At 32.5% G+C, this 23,047-nt stretch overlaps 2 protein-coding genes across 3 annotated transcripts in view; both read right to left on the bottom strand.

Moving 5' to 3' along the window:
• Positions 1-23,047, bottom strand: part of LOC142358570 (BTB/POZ domain-containing protein KCTD12-like) — a 554,440-nt gene that overhangs the window by 135,498 nt on the left and 395,895 nt on the right. The window lies entirely within an intron of this gene.
• LOC142335210 (spermatogenesis-associated serine-rich protein 1-like) lies at positions 4,796-8,468 on the bottom strand. Of its 2 annotated transcripts, none has more exons than XM_075383602.1 (5): positions 8,378-8,468; positions 7,490-7,670; positions 6,210-6,336; positions 5,847-5,909; positions 4,796-5,020 (listed from the first exon to the last, which is right to left on the bottom strand). In XM_075383602.1, the coding sequence occupies exons 2-5, from the start codon at positions 7,647-7,649 to the stop codon at positions 4,903-4,905; spliced, it is 468 nt and encodes a 155-aa protein (XP_075239717.1). In that variant the 5' UTR covers positions 7,650-7,670; positions 8,378-8,468; the 3' UTR covers positions 4,796-4,902. The 2 variants fall into 2 exon arrangements, with proteins under 2 accessions (XP_075239717.1, XP_075239716.1); XM_075383601.1 differs by lacking the exon at positions 8,378-8,468 and adding an exon at positions 8,021-8,162.

Raw genomic sequence — 23,047 nt, 5'->3', positions numbered from 1 at the left:
TCAAGTTTTGTTGAGAATAATTGTCGTTTAGTCTAAATTTGCCGAGTTTTCAGAAAAACTTTTATCAGGCCTTGTTTTTCCTGCATTGTCTCCCTTGTTTTTTGCATTCAAGAGAATAAAGAAGATAATTTGTTTTGTAATTAAGTGGCTGAAACTGAAGTCAAGTTTTGCTTGGAGTTCGTTTCTGAGGATTGAAGATTTGTTTGCTCAATTTGATGTTTTAAATCGTCAGTGTTGGCTTGGATGAAAAGGAAACAAGACACCAGCAAACGGCGAGCTGTTTTACGGTCCGATTGATTTAACAGGCTTCTTTTAAACAAGGTCATATGAACAAATCCTCAATTTTTTAAATACTAATGGCACTTAAGTTTGGTTTGGTTATTAGATTGTTCTATTTTGTGGATTGCATTTCGGGACATATATCACCTATTGTTATTTTTTTAATTTCGTCAGACAAAAATTTGTTTCAATTCACCTAATTTTGCTCCTTTCTCCGATACTTTGAGTAAAATCATTTTGTTCAAGCTAGTTTTAATCTGCCCAAAAATGGAAAGAATTTATTTTTTATTGTTTCAATGTTTCCTGTTCATTTGAGAAAAGTATATCACACTACTTAATTGCTTTGGTTGCAAAGAATGAAATGGCTTCGAGATATTTCTTTTTCTTCCCAAGTGCCTGGTATGTTTTTAGACTTTATTTATCACTTGTCTTTTTGATGTATTAGAGTCCGTTCAATATATGTGTACTCTTTGGTTCTTATCCTGAAAATTTGTTTTCGAACGTCCAAATATGTTGATGAAAATGATTTCCCTCGTCATTGTATAAAGTGTTTTCTTATTTAGTTCGTATCTTTAAATTCGAACATCGCCAAGATCTGCACCATTTTAACAACACTTTGGTCGATGATAGTTCAAAATCATCTAGAGCTCAAAAAATTTTTACAGAGCAGCCTTGAAACAATTTTATCCAAATATTGGCTATAAGACCATTGATTTTTGTGTCGATAATGAATATGTGAAGTAATTGACTTTCTGTCTTAGAAATAGTTTTTTTACTTCCAAGAGAATTGATCACGATAGAAAAACTGTTGCGTCTAATAACTTCTTGACGGACTTGAAAATCTGAATGGAGCATTGTACGTGCCAGCAATCGTGAGGTGATCATTAAGTTTTTTGTACTCGTAGTCAGTTTAGAGCGCTTTTTACATAACATAGATTGATGCTAGAGGATTTTTTGGTATACTGTTTATACATTGCAGATAATTGTTCCGACCCAATTTGTGGGGAGAGGAAATCTATACTCAAGAGTTTTTTTTTGTTCAGATAATTTTGGCCGATTGATATATTCCTTGTAGAGAAATGTGAGTGGTGTCATTAAAAAGCTCGTTCAGCGTAGAATCTGAATTTTTTTGAATTTCGTTATTTTGAGGAGTTATCGAGGATTGAATTTTGTGTTAACACAGGATATTTGGCATGATTTGTTCACTTTTAGTGTAATTTTTCTTTAAATTAAGATTCTTTCTATAAAAATAGTAATTAAAAATTACGTTTCACGCCAAAAGTGAATCAATTTTGTGTTCCTTATAGACGAAACGCGATAAAAAAGACTAGTTCTGGTCTCATAGGTAAATTTACTAACAAAAAAATTTGAATTCTATTTGAGAGCTGAATTATTAGAAAATTTTTCATAATTTTTTGGTTTATTTAAGTCACCTAGAGACCAGTCACTTTTCATATAGAGGTTCATTAATGACAAACCTCATATACAGTAAAATGAAGCCCAATGAATAACAATTTCGTTTTCAAGGAACCGCTCATGTTTTTTTGGGCTTTGTAGTTTTTGGGCTTTGAGTTTTGTAATTTTAAATGAAATTTTGATGTTCTTTTTGTGTTTTTTTACTGAATTTTGGGAGTCCCATGGCATAAACTTATTGACTAGAAGTGCAATAGGTTTTGTAATGAGCATTAAGTGAACCTACCTAGTGCTTTTAAGACTTTAAAAATAAATATTCGATTTTCTTATTATTGACCAATCATATGCCTCTTTTAGTGAACTGTAAGTCAGTCTCAGTAATGACAGGAACCCCTTTTTTCCTATTGAAACCAAAATTTATCTGTTTAGGGGTTTTATCTTCTAACTATTGGCTATATGACTTCAATGCCACAAAATTTCAAAAACTTGGCATATAGAAGACCTTCAATGTATCGTAGATAAAGTTTTCATAGAAAAGCTTGTGGTTTAAATGGCTTCGACACTTTCTTCTTGCACTTTTCACTGAATTTTTAGTTTTTGCCTGTCTTTGTTGTTTTCATATTCATATTACTTATTCTGATATCTTATTGAAAACCTATGCGTGACAAACAACTTTGTGCTCCCATCGAGGCATAATTGAGCGTATTTATTGACTTCCGTTGAAAGCTATTGAATTTAATGGCTGTTAAGACTTAAAAAATAAATTTTCGATAAGTTTTTTGAACATTAACCAATTTTAAACTTATTTTCGTGAACTTTAACTCAGTCTCAGTAATGACAGGACCCTTTTTTTCTACTTCAACCAAAATTTTTCTAGGTAGCGGTTTTATCTTCTAACTATTGGATTTATGACTTCGATGAACGAATTTTCATTTTTTTAAAAATTTTTTGAAAACTTTTTTTCGTAATTTTGTTTCCTTTTAAAATCTTATCAAATTATCCTCCTAATCATGGTTGCCACTTGCTTAGAGAATACGTTCAATGGATCATAGATAAAGTTTTCAGAGAAAAGCATATTGTTCAAATTTCTTCGACGCTTTCTGTTCGCACTTTTGTGCTGAATTTTTGGGCTTTGCCTGCATTTGTTGTTTTTTTCATAGTCAATGACTTGTTGTAATGACTTATTGATGACTCATGAATGACAAACATCGTTATCGTCCCTTTGAGGCACAATTTCGCGTATCTATTCGTTTCCGTTGAAAACTATTGAATTTAATGTCGTTGATGCCACGGGTTTTGTCAAAAAATTCGTAGTTTTAATTTATTTGTTCGTATTTGTTGATTTGTTGAAGTCATATTGTTAAACAATTGAAAATCTCATAGTTGTTGAAAATTTAATTGAAAAAAGCAAAGTTTTCACTGAAAAGTTTTTTTTTAATGGCTTCAACATTTTTCGCGCTCAATTTTTTTTCTAGTTTGCTGTTTTTGCCTGTATTTTTATTCCACAGGTAGCTGTAAAATGCTGACTGGTCTCATAAACTTGTAATTGAGGATTGAATGAGTGATGTTACCCGAAGCAGTCACTTAATAGCGAATAGTCCGTAAGTTTATGATATTATTCATTTTCATAGATTTTTCAAACTTTTCAGTTTTTGTCGTTCTTTTCGTCAACTTGTAACTTATTCTCATCATTGAGAGGTCCCGTCCATTCCCTTGTATTTCAAAAATTAACATGTCCCCTGAAATTATGTCGTGTCTGATGTTCTGTTTGCTGGATAATATGCGTTTTCATAAACGTTTTTTGAGTGGTGTGTTTGTTTATTTTTCTCTTCTTTTACCACATTCCCGTAATAACAGATCCCAATGACTTTCAAATGTGGCCCAAATGAACTTATTTTTTCTTTCATTATAATTTCAACTGAATTAGTATAAATAAAAATTGAAATAAGAATACAATCTTCAGCGTCAATGATTTGTGTTTTCGCAAATTGTTTTTAATTTTTTGACTTCTGCATCTTTAGTCCTTTCCTATGGCTTAGTCTAACCAACGATAGGTTCCATTGGTTTCATTATGGCTTTTTAGTAAATTTATCTGGAAACAGTTTGATAAGCTAATAATTTTTAAGACTTTTGATACTATTTGATTTAAAAAATTTTGATCGATTTTTGAATTTCGCTGCATTATTTCTCTTTGTCGACTCGTTACCAAGTCTCATTAAAGAAAATGTCCATCTGCTGTATAATTAGGAAAAAGTAAATTTGTGTAGTTAAGGTTTTATCTGATATTGTTGTTTGACGTTGTTACTAGGTGCTTTTAAATTTAGATATTGAGATGTTGCCGTGAAATTTTTGTTTTTGCTTATTTTGTAGTTTGTTTTTTTTTTATCGGAATCTTTTTTTTGGCAGATCTCGTGAGCGCTGTAGTGAGGCATGACATTATGTAATTCATTTAGTAGTTAGGATCTGTAACGATTTTTTAAAACTCAAACATCTATTTTTAATATCTCCTCATTTGGTTGACAAATAAATCAAAAATGTACATGAGCTCGGATCGGAACATCATGCGCAAACGCACATTAACGAGCATCCTTGTATGGATTCTACATTACTATGTTTCAAAAGATGGTGCAGCTGGTTGCGGAAAACTGTGGTTGAGTTCTCTGGAAAGTATAGTGAGTTGATTAGACCAACCTGTAATTGTTAGCACTTATAGACGAATATTTGTTACACACCTCGTTTGAGATCAATCAAAAATTGCGGCAAAAGTTTCTCGTCCATATTTTTACTAAATATATTTTGTTGGGTGTTAGCGGAAAAAGTTATGTTTCGGTGTCCTGAAAAAGCTGTGTTGACTATAGAAAATGAGGAATAACAGTTTTCAACCGCGGCTGACGTCTCAGTTTTTTTTACATCCTTCGTTTTAAGATTAAGAAGTTACAAATTTTGTTTTCTCAAAGAAGAATTTCTACAACTTTTCCGTCCTTGAACCTAATCTTCGGGCTTGAGCATATCAGTAAAACATAGCTGAAGATACCTTTCTAGTTACACCTTTCCTAGTCCCCCTTAGCTCTCAATAAAATAATTTTTGGCAGTTCAAAAATCATAGCGATGGCAAGTCCTTTTTCAAAGCTCTCAAGTCCTTTTTCAAAACGGCAGTAACAGGGTTAAAATGAAAGAGAGGTGAGTGATATAAAAATTGGTGAGAGAATGTCAGTTTTTGTTGGGGTATATGAGAAGCGGAGGTGCTGCTGTCCAGGATGAAAGCTTCTCAACCTCTTCTACCGATTCCACGTACTGCCTCGCCATCTCTTTCTCGCGGTAGCTCACTCTAAAATTGGGAAAATCAATTAAGGTAATTCTATTCCAAACGCAAGAAGGTACAAGAGATTAAAATCTCAGTCACAGGCGTCACACGTTCATTATTATTTATAAGGTTCCGCGCTTTCAGAGCATTTAGATTCTGTCTTATTTCACCTGAAATGTTTATGATTATGTAATATAAAATTCTTGAATGTTTATGTAACATTGCTGATTTTTTTACCATCATAATTCTTTCCTGATGAAGTAATGAGAAGAATTTAATTTGTTGAAACAATACAGCAAAACTGTCCAGTCCAACGTAAGTTATTTCCTGCAATCGGAAGTATTCGTTCGTACTTGATCGAAGAGGGGGACAACAAAAGCTATTCTGCACTACAAACGGCGACCATCCATTAACAATTTGCACCAAAGGTCAACTGTACGGTTTAAAAATGAGATAGACCTCTGATATGTGATAAATTAAACTGTAATCGTTTTTATTCATGAAAATAGGGATCTTTTCTGTTTGTGCCCCCCCCCCCCCCCCCGTTACATATATAGCACGTGGCATTACGTGGTAAATCATTATGTAAGAATATGGCACGTGCGTCGGGGGGGGGGGGGGTACAAATAATATGCACCCACTAAGCTTGGGGGAGGGGGGGGGGGGGGGGGTGGGGTGGCACAAACGGAAAAGATCCAAAAGTAGCTATGACAACCAAGTTAGTTGTCGACTTTGCCTATTATGATTGGTTGCAAAAGGTGTATTGGTATTAAAAGTGCCCAGAAAGAGTTTGAGGAACTTAATGTCATTTTTAGGGGGAAAATAAAGCCGAATCTTGGAAGTTACTAACCCTAATTCTGCAGGTGGGAAGAGGAGAGGAATGAATGTGTCTGAAGTGTCACTGGCACCCTGACTGAAAAGATGGAATGAAAAATTGATTTTGAAGAATTAATATCCTTTCCACTGTTCGGAATATTTAAGGTTAAGAAATGTACATCCTGCTAATATGTTAATTGTTATGTGCAGTCCTGCCTTTTGGTAGGCTGTACAATACCTTAAAAGAAATTTACCTTATTGTTTACACAAGCCAGCAAAGGCGAACAAAATTGAAGCGGGGTACAGGTGGCATTTATCATGTGACATTTGAAAGCAAGAAATAATTGCTTATGATGCATGATGTAATTGCATTGCTTTCAGCACGTGCAATTTTTACCCGAAATTCGGCACAGGCACTGTTGATCCAAATGTTTCATAGAAATTGGGCGAATATTCCACAGCTTGGTATGGTTTGTCACCCAATGCTATCTCTTCAAGACCATTTCTCCGCTCTTCTTGCGGAACTAAAATTATAAAGCTGGCATTACTGGTTATGACTACGACAGACTCCTAAAAGCGCACGATTGCGAGCAATAGTGCTCGATTTGGCAAACCGAATTCAATTTAGATCTTGAACAAATCCATTTGATCTCCCAAGACCATTATATTTACTGACTAAATGTAAATCCAAGTCTATCGAAGATATCAGTACTCTTTCAGTGAAACTTCAGGTCTATGACTCAATCAAATTGTTAGAGGCTCTAATCAGGTGCAACTACTGTGAAAATGGACCAGCACTGGATTCGAACCAGCATCTCTTACTTGCAAGCCTAATGTGCTACCCATTTACACCAACTGGTCTTAAGCGCTCGAACTTGGGCATCTCTTATAACCCGTTCTCACTTTCTTTCTCGTTCCTCAAGTCTTCATTTCTCTAGCCAAGTAAACGTTCAACAAGTAGAGCTTCTTTTCAAGCTTATCTTATGCGCAATTTACATTAGGTTGTTCTCTCTCAAACTTTTAACACAAACCAAATCCGAGTAAGTAAAATCCGCGGTGTAATTAATAAAGCATCTTTTAAGAGCTGCGCAGCAAAGTTTGACAGCTTAAAAACTTAAACCATTGAAGAAATTTGAACATGATCGTTCATGCAAATATAACAATACACAAGGGCAAATTTTTAGATTTTAATTTCGAGGAAGGATCGACGTCTTAGAATCAGTTTGAAGAAGGCCGAAATGAGCAAGCGGTAAGTGTAGGGATTATGATTGTGCAGAAAAAGTTGATACGGCACCGTTATAAGTTGTTCAATTTTTTTGCTACGATACCATACAATTCTTGGGATGGATGCCATGGCTACATGACAATTTATCCAATTCCATTTTACCCAATGCCGTTTTACCCAATGTCATTTTGCCCAATACCAACTTACCGCATGCTCTTTGATCTTTGGATTAGCCGATTACAATTTAGCAGTCGTTATTACAATGATGTTTCAAAATGTTTATGTGGACAATTTGATCGCATGGTCATCAAGCCCCACAATTGGGTAAGTTGGCATTGGGTAAAATGAAATTGGGTAAAATGGCAGGTTGGGTAAAATGGAATGGGTAAAATGTTCCTGACACCCATAGCCATATACGGTTTAAGGAATGGGGAATAAATTAGTTACCTTACTTTGGTATACATTCCGAAGAAGCTTCCTTTGTTCGACTGTCTGTTGAGTTCTTCTGTGTTCACCCTCGAATATGCACTTTTTGGTGTTGAAATGGTGAACTTTTTGTTTAGATTTCTCACTCTCTTTCTTTTCTGATTTTCGCCCAATGTTAGCAATCATAGCTGTTGGGTCTCAATTAACCTGTAAAGATGGTGACATTAAAATTGCGAATGCCTTCAATTGTGAAAGGAATACTTACACTCCGCTTTATATATTTTGTTACCATGTCAAAATTGTACTCATGAACTAATTGAGAACATCTCGAACGACTCTGCCATTCACGTATAAAAAATGTGATTCTAATTAATAGATTTTATTAATTTCTATTTTTGTTGCAAACTTATAACATTTGTTTTTCGCTAAATTAATTTGTGCAATATATTCAAGGTACAGGTTTACATGGAGTTCGTCCTTGATAAGGGGGGGGGGGGGATATCGTATGACTGTAACCAGCACTAAATCAAGTTGAACAAGATACCAGAAAAACTTACCATAAGAAGCTATTGAGGTAGAAATCTATGCGTATTGGTCTGTTCCTGCTTTGAGAACGAGCATCAAAATACCAAAACAGTCTTATTGAGCCAGTTTGTGTTTTTAGTATTATATTTACGATTCCTTTATGTTTAAAGTGATCCATTACAAACCATCTATTTGGATTATGCTAGGCAGGTGCAAAATGTACAATGCATAAACATTTCCATACACGGTGTTTAATTTAATTTTAAACAACAAAAACACGCACTTTTTGCCCAATTTGTAATAAAACAGGCATTTTTGCTGTCTGTGTCAAAAACTTGAGAAAAACAAAACACATAATTTAAATGCAAATTATAATCAGCAGAGCTTACCTTTATAATAGCTAGTTGTGTTTAGTTAATATTTGAGCAACAACAGTAAGAGTGAGCGGAGCTAATATGCGTGTACGTGTACACGTTTCTTTAAATTTAAATTTGAAAGAAGAGAGCAGATTCAAAATAAACTGAACTACGAAAAGGCACAAAATTTTGTTTTTCTTTAGAATTGGTACAGAACTATTTCATTCCAAATGCACCAGAAAAAAACTTTAAAATGAAAAGTCAACAATAGAGAGTGGTAATTAAATAATCTAGAACAAACAGTCCCGAACAAAACGGCCCAAAAACGCAAAAATATTCCAAGACAAAAATTTCCCGTAAAATAGTCCAAATAATGAGACAATAGTCCCAGACAAGTTAGTCTCAACTAAGCGTCAAATTGAACGAATAAAAAATCCCACTGGCTAATCCCACTTTAAAGAGAATTATCCGAAGAGGGATGGTACCGAATCTAGTTCCTAAATATCAAATTTGTGCAAGATACTTTGTGCTGAGCATGTAATTGACTTTTATCAAAAACTAAGACATTTGAACAATTAGGTAACAGTGTTAAATGTGTATGCAAAATTTCTCAAGTCATATCGGACAAACTAATTCAAGGAAAATGAAAAATTTTTTCAAAAAGTTTTTGAAAAATTCTTAAACATTCTTGCGTAAAAATTATTTAATGAGTAAAAAATTATCCTTTTTGATAATTTCAGACATTAAATATAAAATGAAGGGATAGAGATATGCGGTTGTCAAGCTATTCTAATCAGAAAGCAGTTGAGCGCTTCACGACCAGTTGAAGCCAGACAAATGTTTTATTTTTACTAAATCCCTGAGAACTGTTTGAAATGCTAACTGTGTGATCGATGCACATTTTATAGTATCCGTTTCCATATCTCACTTAATTAGGCCATTTTTTAAACAAAAACACAGATTCACAATCCTGCATTTTTGTGTCTTTAAGCACAGAGAAATTTATTAGAGTGAGTCCTTTATTGGCCGGATAAAAGTTTTTTGCCATCAAAAAACTTTCCGATGCTGCTCATTTCCGTTGCTAGGAGTATCAAAATTTTATAATTATGCTAGTGCAGTAGATAATGAAGAAACCCGTTTTTGCAGTTTCTTAACAAAATAGCTTTTACGTAAAATTTTTTACAAATATATCACTGCAATCGTGGGAGAAAAAAAATGAAATTTCTTTCTAAAAGAAACCACGGTTTTTTTGAAGTCACGGTTTTTGAAATAAAAAAAATGCGAAGCCCTTATACTCCTTTTAAAAATGAACAAAGAAAACTAACAACTTTGCAAATTTAGCATCGCCAACCCAGCCGGACGATTGCAGTATAAATTAATTTGAATTTTTTCTGATTTTCATTTTGATCAACATATCAAAGTAATTAATTGAAAATCATAAAATAAATTTACACATCCATGTGTCAGTAGAAATCCAGTTTTTTAAACGACGAACAAAAAGATAAATTATCAAAACGAAAAAAAAACAAAATTTATTTTTCAACTCAAAAAAATGTTTTAAAAGAGTGCAGCAAATGGGTTGCTGAAAACTAACAAGATCAGTAAACTGCATTTTTGTTCTTGAGATAGATTGCATTTTTTAGCTGAGTTACATGAACATTGCAAGTTTTCGAGCATTAAATTTTGTTCCAGTATTTTTTTAGTAAACATCTAATGAGCCAATAATTGTGAGTATTTCTTTGTGCAATTTGCATTCGATAAAAAACAAGTTCTTATAAGTTGCGCCTTTTTTAAAAAGAATGATAGCAAAAATTAGTTTCAGAAGTAGAAAAATTGTTTGGACAAATCGATTAGTTTATTAAACAGGTTTCAAGAGCATTTGACGTTTATTTCCAATATCTCTTTCTATACTGAATTAATTTTATTTTCATTTGAGAGACATCAGGAAAACTGGAGTCCTCGATGAAAATGTTTTTTTGTCGTTTTTTTTTCAACTTTACTCGTTTTCAAGGCTTTAGGTTCCATTATTTGAAAAAATCTAATTTTTTTTTCAGTTATCTTTCAAACTATGTCTATCTTCTTATTGCAGTTGTATGACAACCAGTGGAGTAGAGTCAAAACTGCTGAAACGATAGACACCTAACTTCTTGCATTGTCTCGCCAAATTTTCGGTTTAGTTGTCAAACTGCATCAAACCCATCAGGACGCAACGGTTTAGTGGCATTTTGCCTTAAACGTTAATTATTGTAAGCAGGTAGGTGTATTGCAAAAATTGGATTGCTATACAAGAGTTTGTTATAAAGTATTGTTCTAAAAAGATATAAAAACAGAAAATCTTTGAAATTATATCCAACAATGATATATTGTTTCCTGTTTTTCAGCATGTAGTGCTCAAAGTTCTAATGGCTTATCAAATCAATTAGAAAAAAGATCCACAACAATTTGTGACTCTTTTCTCAAGTACAATTTTTCTAAAGAATGTTTGCAAATTTTCTTAAAGATAGAAGTTAGCTTTTACAAAATTTGGCGGCAAAAAGCAAAAATTCAAATTGCTTTCTTTGTTGCAAATGTCCGTATTTTAATTTTTCTCCTAGATCAAACACGCATCTTTTATTTCATCAATTCTTTGTCAGGATTTTTTATTCAGTTTTCAAAATTTAGTTCTCAGTGCTTTTGAGATGAAATACTGCAAAACTGAAAATTTTGGAAACTCTCTTTATTTTTTAATATTTTTTCCTGAATTTGTTAAGATGTTAAACATAGCCTCTAATGAGCTATCATCAGTTTTTTTCTTGATACTTTCTTAAAAACTCTTTACTAAAATTTCCAGAAACTTCTACTTAAATACTTTGACTTTTAAACCAAAATAAAAAAAAATCCGTCGTGCAAACGACCAGAAGTGTGTTTTGGGTCCAACCATTTGTTTTTATTTTTTTGTCACTCAATTAAAACATGATTTCCCCGTTCAATATTAATTTATGAAAAACTTAATTTTTTTAAACGAAAAATCAATGAGATACTTTAAGATATGTTGAGATATTGAAAGAACGCAGATAAGAGGTTATTTTTATGAACGAATTTTGTTCTTTAATCATGCAAAAGAAATAAAAATATCAAAAAATTGGCATCTGCATTCGTTCTGCCATTGTAAAACAAATTGTCTCCATTGAAGGCTGTAAAACGATGTGAATCAAAGCCCTTACTTGTCACATAATGTCGTTTCTTTTCCAAGACGTCTTCCATGATGACTTTTTTGTCAAAGACGAAACAACAATCATTTTTCTTTATTGCAAAAAAAGCTATTTAAATGAGCAGAAAAAAGAAATGATAAAGTAACACTATTGGTTTGTCGTTTTTTGTCCGAAGCAAATCTGCCAAAAATATAGAAATAATGCGCATTTTTCAAAAGCATTGAGAATACAGTCAACTTTTCAGATTAATTAAAAAACTGATAAAAGCTGTTTTCAACACTGAAACGTTTGCTGTGCAAAATTTAGCTTAGAAAAGAAGATTCTGCGCTTCGTTTTTCAACTGATAAAAGTTTTCCTAACGTACAAGTTTTAGATTTTAATGTAATCAATACAAACCAGCAGCAGCAAACTTTTATTGGACGACAACTTCTTATCAAACGCCATAAACAAAATAACAGTGCGACAGAAAAACAATTTTCTTATTTTTTTCAAACTATCACTTTAAATTTTTATTGAACGTTTTTAGATTTCGGACGTTTTTTACATCAGTGTTACTCAATTCAATTAAATACTAAAACACTGAATGTGTTGGTTCTGCAATAGTGTAGAGATGTCATGGAAATAAAGCAGATCAGAGGCTATGTTTATGAACGAATTTCGTTCTTGAATCATGCAAAAGAAATAAAAATATCAAAAAATTGGCATCTGCATTCGTTCTGCCATTGTAAAACAAATTGTCTCCATTGAAGGCTGTAAAACGAAGTGAATCAACGCCCATTATTGTCACAAAATCTTGTTTCTTTTCAAAGACGAAAGAGCAAACATTTTTCAACGAAGTGATATCAACGAGTACAGGCAAAATGAAAGCTAAATTGTGCTAAAAGCAAAAATTTTACCCAGTGTTACAGACGAAAAAAAACTTTCAGCAATAGACATAAAGCAAACAAAAAATCAACATCTGCATTCTTTCTGCCGATGTAAACTCAATTGTCTCCTTTAAAGCCTGCAAAGCAAAATGAATCGAAGCGTTTAGTTGTCACAAAATGTTGTTTCTCCCCAAAGACAAAGTTTTAAACATTTTTTAATTAAAAAAGCTGAGGTTACATAAATGAGCACAGTCAAACTGGATGGTAAAATGTGTTAATGGGTACTAACCGCACCCATCGTTACAAGCGTATGGAAATTCTTTGAAGTCTAAATAAAAAGGATGCATTGAATTCAGAAAAAATTATGTTGGCAAAGTAGACGTGTTTTTAAAGATAAAGATAGGGCATTTGACAGGCTCAGATGTGAAATTTGATTGGACCAGAAATTACACAAGTCGAAACTTTTACGCTGAAATTTTGCTCAAAGTTTTCTCAGGTGATAGAGCAGACCAAAAATAAGATAAACATTTATTCAGTTCAATTGTTTTCTAAGTGCAGCAAAATATGGACCTAATTGCAAACGAGCTGAAACAAAATTAAAAAAAGCTAGCAGCATTTTTTTTAATCATTTTTTTGAACAGATACAGCTATTGTTTTTATTTTAGCTCTCAGTGAAAGGCGTCAAGAAATTGATAAAAAAAAAACAGCGCACAAAAATCAATGAACTTCTAATGGATTTTAAATTTCAGTTCAATTGATTTTTCAAAAAACTCGATTTAAAGTTCAAATGCGTTTTGAACACTAGCGATTATATTCAAGATATACCAGATACAAAATTTAGCCTTAGTACATTACTACAACATTGTCATGTTCTGAATTGCTTTCAAACCTAAGAAGCATAGTTTTCTAATTGAAAACAGATTTTTGTCGTATGGAGCATTTTCAGCAACAAAATATGTTTCAATTTTTTTTGAAAGTTCTATCTGAGCATTGGCACTGAACTATTCTGTTTTTTTTCACAATCGAATGTGTTAGGCGGATATGTTCCTTGTGAAGCTCTTTTGTTCATTCGATTCCAACCCGAAAATGTGCCCTTAATACACCTTGTTATCTCATTTAGGTAAAGTTTCAATTTTCTGTGCTTTGATTTCGGACTCTTGCGGGAATGATGTAAAAGGAAGCAAAATTGCTCTTTAGTGGGAGGATGTAATTATATACTCCAATGAGTTTTTTCTTTTTTTTCTTCAGTCGATTTTCGCCGATCGATATGTTCATCGTAGAGAGTTGTTTGGGGTTTCGCTAAAAAGTCCCTGAAGCATAGAATATGGAAATAAAAATATTTTTTTTAAACTTCGTTTTCTACCGGGATTTATTGAAGTTTAAAATTTTGTCAATAGTAGACCAATTTGCTTTATTTTTATTCATATTTTCCAAAATTTTGTTTTTGCTAAAAGCTTTTACTTTGTACTGAACAGTGTTAGTATTTTTAGGCCTAAAGATAGAAGAGGGTTACTGAATTGTTCGATCCAAGTTTTTGTTGAATTTTTTATACATTGTCTAAATTTCAGGTTTTCTCATCAAAAACGCTGCCAAACATGAAAACTTAGCCAGCTTCAGTTTGTTTTGCCAGACTTACAGACTTGAGAACACGATCTCTCAAAACTCAAGATGAGGGCTAATTATGTTTCGGCTTCCTATAAGATTCTTCTTGAAATTAATTTTTGCCGTTTCTTTGCTAATTTAATTCAATTTGTATATAAAATGATTGATTTGTTTTTAATATATAGAGACAGTTCATTTGTAAAACTGTCTATTCGGCAAATACCTAGAACAATAAGGTATTAAGTTAGGCACGCAGCTATATCAGGGCTAACTTTGTTCACTTTGTGGACTCTGATTATCAAAAACTGTTCAATTGCATAGTGGCACAATGCTTTTCAAAAACGTTCTTCTTTTTTTATCTTTTTTTGTCAATTACTGAGATAAAAATTCAATTAACCCAAGTCCTGCTTACATGAAACTGATTTCCATCAAACAGAAAATTTTTGCTTCTGAGAATGAGCTCATGGTTTTTATGGCTTTGGCAGTGTTTTTTAAGATAAAAAACTCAAAATAAATTCTTAATTTTCTGCCTGCACCTGTTCTTTTGCAGTCTCAATTCTTAGTCTGACTAATCAGCAAATCACTTGGTTTCATTAATGGGCACAAATAAAGCTATATTGTATTTTCAGATGATATTTAATGGCTCTTGTAAATTTTTCTACATTTGTTTTAAGAGAACATCAGTGAGCTTTTAAACTATTTATCTCATATCATAGTTCTTTCTAACTGTAGCTTAGTATCATTAATGCCGGCGCGATCTTTTTAACAAGTGAAAAGTAATTATTTTCTATAATAGCTTTAACTTCAACAAATCCTTCCTGGGCTTTGGTACAGTGGTATCGTTAGTAATATCTTTAAATAGCCCGTCAAGCGTAGAAAATAGAACTAAACAGATTATTTAAAGTTTTGTTTTCTACGGGGACTTATCGAGCTTTAAATTTTGTGAACAATAGACCATATTCCGTTGTTTTTTATCATATTTTCCTTTTTTTGCACAAAATTTTGGTTTTTTTTGCAAATATTTTCAAAATTGTACATAACATTATTCGTGTTTTTATGCCTTAAGATAGAGGAGGTTTGCTGAATTGCTTGATGTGAGCTTTTGTATCAAATGCTGCTAAATTTTTCAACTTTCAGACTTTTGAAACAAAAATGCTGCCAAACATGAACTTTTAGCCATCTTTGTTTAAGTTTGCCAGAAGTGAAGAACTGAGAACTTCTAACGTAACCTTTCAAAACTCAAAAATAGGGCTAAATTTGTTTCGGCTTCCTTGAGAGTCTCCTTGAACTGAAGTATTGCCTGTTTTTTGTTATGCTTTTCAGAAGACATCAGTGAATTTTTGAAATATGCATCTCATATCATACTTCATTTTACCTTTAGCTTAGTCTCATTTAAGCTAGCCCAATCCTTTTCCTTTGCTTTCCTTGGCTTTGTTTCCTTGGCTTTGTTACGAAAATTTTCTTGAAAAACTAATTTTTCCTTGGCTTTGTTACGAAAATATTCGTGAAAAACGTTGTGGCTTTTGTACGTTAACCCGTTTTTGGGGTTCAATTTTGTTTGCTTGGCAATTTCTCACATTAACTGCAGGTCCGATTAACATCTAAAAAACGCTCAATTGAATCTATTTGATGTATTTGGTGAATATTTCATGATTTTGACGGCTCGGAAACAGTTCTCTGGAAAAACTTATTAGACAAATTTTTTATTATCCGTGTTTGTTGTTTTTTTGGTTGACGCTATATGCTGGTCGTCATAATATGCAGGATTAAGAAAGATTTTAATAGCTCATTTAGGATTGAGGATGTGTGAATGAAATTATAGCTAATGGTTTCAATGACTTTCAGTTGAAATAATTTTAAGAGAAATGATTTTTGAGTTTTACCCGTTTCCTTTATTGATATTGAAATCAGCAAACCTAGTCTCAAGATCGATAGTTATTATCAACTATTATCAGGTAAATTCGTTTGTTAAATTTTCAGTTCTGTCAATGTTTAGTGTTCATTGTAGTCTTCTGACATAGTATCACTGATATGGAGCCCAATTGCGTTTCAAAGGGGTTATCATTTTTTGTATTTCGTTGAAAACCCAAGGATTTTACAACTTTTGAAATTACTTGTTTTAAAACGAATCAATAGATTATTAAACTTTGTCATTTGTTATGTTCTTTCTGACAATAGGTATCTTATTCTCTATCAATACAAGCGGTATCGATTTCTAACGAGCCAAAATCCAATTTTCTGATTCTTTTGTTTTCAAGGGATGGTTTCTTGGCTCTGATACTACGCATTATCTTTTTAAAAAATGAAAAATTGGACATACGCTAATTTTCGAGGTTAATCTTTGTCTCCTTGCTAGAATAATGTTTTAATTAGTAGGTCATTTCGGCATTAAATGTTGCTTCATTGACCTGTTTGATGTTCTCTGTGAATAGATAATCATTTTAAGGGCTGTTATATATTTGCTTGATATTTATTTCGTTTTTTAAAAAAAAATGTCTGTTTTTGTTGATGTCTATTCCCGTGACATAATCTGGATTATATTAAATCTGAGTGGTTTCCTTAAGAGTTTCATATTAACAGTTTGCAATTGCTTCCTCAATTGTACCAAAAGAGTAGTAAATGAAAAATTTTATTGATTTCAGTTGGTACCTAATGTGGCGTTTTTTTTTAATTTAGTGGTTTGTTGAATGTTTGAAAGTTTTCTATCTCTTCCTCAATTGGTAGACCATTAGGTCAAAACGCGGATGAGTGGGGTCGAAAGATTATGTGCGAATGCACAATACTGAGCCTCCTTGTTAAGAGTAACCGATGACACGCATTACCGACATGTTTTTGAGATCAATTTTTCAATAGGATGTACCAAAATTGCAAGAACAGCTGCTGTTGGCAGCTTGCGTTAAATCCATACTGATTTGATCCAAATGCGACAATCTCAAAAAGATGCTGGTTTTCAACCAAGCAATAAAGAACCCCTTGAAGGCAAAATTTGCCTGATATCTCTTTAATTTCATCATGAGAACAAGGTTTCATTGCTGGAACTGGAACAAAATTGGCCGGTCTAACTTTTCGAAACTTTTCCTTGATTAAGAAAATGCTGAAAATGAAAATTTTCATTATTGAATTCTTACTTTCGCAAGAGCGCAAACGCATTTGGTTTAAAAACGATATTAAAACATCGTGATATGGCACACAATATCATTTTTCAATGCAGAGGAAATTTTGCACTAAAATTATTTAGAGAAAGGTATTCGTAAAGAAAACTTTTTTCATTCAGATTTTATTTTCAAGGAAAATTATTCTGTTCGCTTATTCTACAATCATTTTTTGATAAGTGACCAAAAAAAACTATTTACAAAATTGACCACGGATTCAAAAGTTTTTTTACGGTTATTTGTAAACAACAAGCTAGTTTAGTTACATTGGTTCATTTCACAGACGCAACTGCATTTGCCATTTGAAAAATTAAATTCGAGGAGTTTTGTATTTTCTTCAAACCAAATTAGTTGTCTCATCTTTGTTGATCTTCATAAAAGTTTAAGATAAACTATCAATTAATCCAAGTCCTGCTTACATGAAACTGATTTCCATCAGACAGAAAACTTTTGCTTCAGAGAATGAGCTCATGTTTTTAAGGCTTTGGCAGTGTTTTTTAAGAACACAAAACTCAAAATGAATTCTTAATTTTCTGTCTGCACTTGTTTTTTTCGCAGTCTCAGTTCTTAGTCTGACTAATCAGCAAATCACTTGATTTCTTTAATGGGCACAAATAAAGCTATATTGTATTTTCAGATGATATTTAATGGCTCTTATGACTTTTTGTTTTAAGAGAACATCAGTGAGCTTTTAAAATTTTTATCTCATATCATAGTTCTTTCAAACTGTAGCTTAGTATCATTGAGCCGGCGCAATCTTTTTAACATGTAAAAAGTAATTATTTTCTATAATAAATTTAAGTTCAACATATCTTTCCTGGGCTTTGGTACTTTGGTATCGTTAGTAATATCTTTAAAGAGTCCGTCAAGCGTAGTATATAGAACTAAAGAAATTATTTAAAGTTTCGTTTTCTACAGGAATTTATCGAGTTTTAAATTCTGCGAATACTAGACCATATTCCGCTGTTTATAATCATTATTTCTTTATTTTTTGCACAAATTTTTGGTTTTTTTGCAAACTTTTTCAAAATTGTACATTACATTATTAGTGTTTTTAAGCCTTAAGATAGAGGAGGTTTGCTGAATTACTTGATGTGAGTTTTTTTTATCAAATGCTGCTAAACTTTTCAACTTTCAGACTTTCGCAACAAAAATGTTGCCAAACATGAATATTTAGCCATCTTTGTTTAAGGTTGCCAGAAGTGAAGAACTGAAAACTGCTAAAATAACCTTTCAAAACTCAAAAATAGGGCTAAATTTGTTTCGGCTTCCTTAAGAGTCTCCTTGAACTCAAGTATTGCTTGTTTTTTGCTATCTTTTTAAGAAGACATCAGTGAATTTTTAAATAAGCATCTCATATCATACTTCATTTGACCTTTAGCTTATTCTCACTTAAGCTAGCCCAATCTTTTTCCTTGAAAAATTAATTATTTTGCTTAATGGTTTTAATTTAAACTAATTTGTCCATGGCTTTGTTACGAAAAGTTTCGTTAAAAACGTTGTGGCTTTTGTACTTTAACCCGTTTTTGGGGTTCAATTTTGTTTGCTTGGCAATTTCTCACATTAACTGCAGGTCCGATTAACATCTAAAAAAACGCTCAATTGAATCTATTTGATGCATTTGGTGAATATTTCATGATTTTGACGGCTCGGAAACCGTTCTCTGGAAAAACTTATTAGACAAATTTTTTATTATCCGTGTTTGTTGTTTTTTTGGTTGACGCTATATGCTGGTCGTCATAATATGCTAGATTAAGAAAGATCTTAATAGCTCATTTAGGATTGAGGATGTGTGAATGAAAAAATTCAATCATTTCAAATTATAGCTAATGGCTTCAATGACCTTCAGATGAAATAATTTTAAGAGAAATGATTTTTGAGTTTTACCCGTTTCCTTTATTGATGTTTAAATCGGCAAACCTAGTCTCATGATCGATAGGTATTATCAACTATTATCAGGTAAATTCGTTTGTTAAATTTTCAGTTCTGTCAATGTTTAGTGTTCATTGTAGTCTTCTGACATAGTATCACTGATATGGAGCCCAATTGCGTTTCAAAGGAGTTATCATTTTTTGTATTTCGTTGAAAACCCAAGGATTTTACAACTTTTGAAATAACTTGTTTTAAAACGAATCAATAGATTTTTAAATTTTGTCATTTGTTGTGTTCTTTCTGACAACATGTATCTTATTCTCTATCAATACAGGCCGTATCGATTTCTAACGAGCCAAAATCCAATTTTTTGATTCTTTTGTTTTCAAGAAATAGTTTTTTGGCTCTGATACTACGCATTCTCTTTATAAAATTTGAAAAATTGATCAAATGTTTTTTTTCGAGGTTAATCTTTGTCTCCTTGCTAGAATAACATTTTAATTAGTAGGTCAATTCGGCCTTAAATGTTGCGTCATAGAACCCGTTTGATGTTCTCTGTGAATAGATAATCATTTTAAGAGCTGTTATATATTTTCTTGACAATTTATTTGACTTTTTTTAAAGATGTCTTTTTCTGTTGATGTTTATTCGCTTGACATAGTCTGGATTATATTAAGTCTGAATGTTTTCCTTAAGAGTTTCATATTATCAGTTTTCAATTGCTTCCTCAATTGTACAAAATAGTAGTAAATGAACATTTTTATTGATTTCAGTTGGTACCTAGTGTGGCATTTTTTTAATTTCGTGGTTTGTTGACTGTTTGAAAATTTTCTATCTCTTCCTCATTTGGTAGACCATGGGGTTAAAAACGCGGATGAGTGGGGTCGATAGATTATGTGCGAACGCGCATTACTGAGCCTCCTTGTTAAGAGTAACCGATGACACGCATTACCGACATGTTTTTGAAATCAATTTTTCAATAGGATGTACCAAAATTGCAAGAAAAGCTGCTGTTGGCAGCTTGCGTTAAATCCATACTGATTTGATCCAAATGCGACAATCTCAAAAAGATGCTGGTTTTCAACCAAGCAATAAAGAACCCCTTGAAGGCAAAATTTGCCTTGATATCTCTTTAATTTCATCATGAGAACAAGGTGTCATTGCTGGAACTGGAACAAAATTGGCCGGTCTAACTTTTCGAAACTTTTCCTTGATTAAGAAAATGCTGAAAATGAAAATTTTCATTATTGAATTCTTACTTTCGCAAGAGCGCAAACGCATTTGGTTTAAAAACGATATTAAAACATCGTGATGTGGCACAAAATATCATTTTTCAATGCAGAGGAAATCTTACACTAAAATTATTTTAAAAAAGGTATTCGTAAAGAAAATTTGTTTCATACAAATTGTTTTCTTTTTCAAGGAAACTTATTCTGCTCACTTATTCTACAATCATTTTTTTGATAAGTGAGCAAAAAAATTATTTACAAAATTGACCACGGATTCAAGTTTATTTATGGTTGTTTGTAAATAACAAGCTAGTTGCACTTGTTCATTTCATAGGCGCAACTGAAAACAATTGGACCCGGATCGAGTTGTGGTCTAAAAATAAAGTAAGATTAGCGGTGAATAACGGTGAAAAAAAAAACTTTTTTTTCACCGCAAAGAGCTCGCATCTTTTAGCATTGAATGCGACAAATTTTTGTAAAATTTGCGGTTTCAAGCGGTGAAATTTTTTTCTCCGCATTCACCGGATTTCTTACAAAAAAAAAGAAACTGCCGTACAGGGGTTCGAACCTCTCTCTTCCTGCATATCAACATCTTCTTTTCCCACTGCGCCATCTGTCACTTATTTCAAAGATATTTCCTGTAAATTTAAGATAAGCGTTGATTTCAGCGGTAATTATTTGTAAAAATTGCAATTTTAGCGGTGAAAAATTTTCTTTCCCCGCTTTCTGCTGGTAGCAAAAAAATTTTATTTCCACCGTATTCTGCTGGTAGTGATAAAATTTCATTCACCGTATTCTGCTGGTAGCACTGAAATTTTTTTCCACCGCATTCTGCTGGTAGTGGTGAAAAATGTTTCTGCACCGCTTAAGCGGTGAAAAAAATTAAGCGGCAAATATCAAATATTTTAGCAATTTTTAGCGGTGAGAATCTCGACCCGGAACTAAAGAAGTGTCTAGTTTATTTACACTGACTCTTGAACATCCGGTTTTTTTCAGTGCCACTAGCACTTGATCTACTGAATCAATATAAAAGATTTTTCAGAAAAAAATGGCGTTGAGATTTCCACAAGTCTATCTTCTGAGCCTTTCAATTGTCATATCTTTACAAACATGTCAACTTTGCCAGCATAATTTTTTCTGAATTTAATGCATCCCTTTTAAAACTTTAAAGAATTTCTATACACTTGTAACGCTGGTTGAGGTTAGTACCCTTAAACACATTTTACGATCTAGTTTGACTGTGCTCATTTATGTAACTTCAGCTTTTTTATTTAAAAAATGTTTAAGAGTTTGTCTTTGGCGAGAAACATTTTGTAACAACTAAGGGATTTGATTCACTTTGCTTTGCATGCTTTAAAGGACAAAACTGAGTTTAGAATGGCAAAAGAATGCAGTTATTGAGTTTTTGTTTGTTTTATGTCTATTGCATGATTGAAAAACCAAACCTTGGTCTTGATTGCTGAGTCGAAAATTTATCTGTAGCTCAGTATTGGTCTAAGAACCCATTGAATTCTCGTCAAATTGAGGCGTTGTGTGACTGGGTAACTGGTGTTAAGGTAGGCACTTTTGTTTGGACACTTGGTACGGTTTCTTTGTCTCCTTGTTTTTTTTTGGGGGGGGGGCGGGGGTGATGTCACCCTCTTTGTTTAAAAAAATTCCGTTTCCGGAGGTAGACTATGTTTCGTAATCACGGAGGTAGGTCTCCAATTTATGTAATGAAACATATATTCTAGAATTTTGGTTGCTCTTATTTGGTTGCGACTTCTTGTCAGATGTTTTCGTGAAAGAGTAACTCTCAGGTTTTTGGAGGTAGTTTTAATCATCAGCCAAATGTCATAATTTTCTTGAGTTCCCAAGGTCATTGGGAACAAAGTTTTATAATTATGCTAGTGCAATAGATAATGAAGAAACCCGTTTTTGCGGTTTCTTAACAAAAATACCTTTTAAATAAAATTCTTACAAATATATCATTGCAATGGTGGGAGAAAAAAATGAATTTTCTTTCTAAAAAAACCATGTTTTTAAAGTCACGGTTTTTGAAATAATAAAAAATGCTAAGGCATTATACTCCTTTTAAAAATGAACAAAGAAAACTGACAACTTTGCAGATTTAGTATCGCCAACCCACCTAAAATAGCCGGACCAATTTTTTAAAAGCGAAGCCGGAGGGTTGTAGTATAAATTAATTTGATTTTTTCTGATTTCTTTTGATCAACACGTCAAAGAAAGTATTTAAAAATCATAAAATAATTCCATTGTTTAATAAATTTACGCATCCATTTGTCAGTAGTAATCCAGTTTTTCAAAAGATGATCAAAAAGATTTATTATCGAAAAGAAAAAAGAACAAAAATTATTTTTTCAAATCAAAAAAATGTTTTAAAAAGTGCAGCAAATGAGTTGCTGAAAGCCAACAAGATGAGTATCCTGCATTTTTGTTCTTGAGATAGATTGCATTTTTTAACTGAGTTACATGAACATTGCAAGTTTTCGAGCATTAAATTTTGTTCCAGTATTTTTTTAGTAAACATCTAATGAGCCAATAATTGTGAGTATTTCTTTGTGCAATTTGCATTCGATAAAAAACAAGTTCTTATAAGTTGCGCCTTTTTTAAAAAGAATGATAGCAAAAATTATTTTCAGAAGTAGAAAAATTGTTTGGACAAATCGATTAGTTTATTAAACAGGTTTCAAGAGCATTTGACGTTTATTTCCAATATCTCTTTCTATACTGAATTAATTTTATTTTCATTTGAGAGACATCAGGAAAACTGGAGTCCTCGATGAAAATG

This window comes from Convolutriloba macropyga, chromosome 2 (assembly GCF_964194025.1).
Source record: "Convolutriloba macropyga chromosome 2, txConMacr16.3, whole genome shotgun sequence".
In the NCBI taxonomy this organism is placed as follows: domain Eukaryota; kingdom Metazoa; phylum Xenacoelomorpha; order Acoela; family Convolutidae; genus Convolutriloba; species Convolutriloba macropyga.
This window is presented reverse-complemented; position numbering and strand designations above follow the sequence as displayed.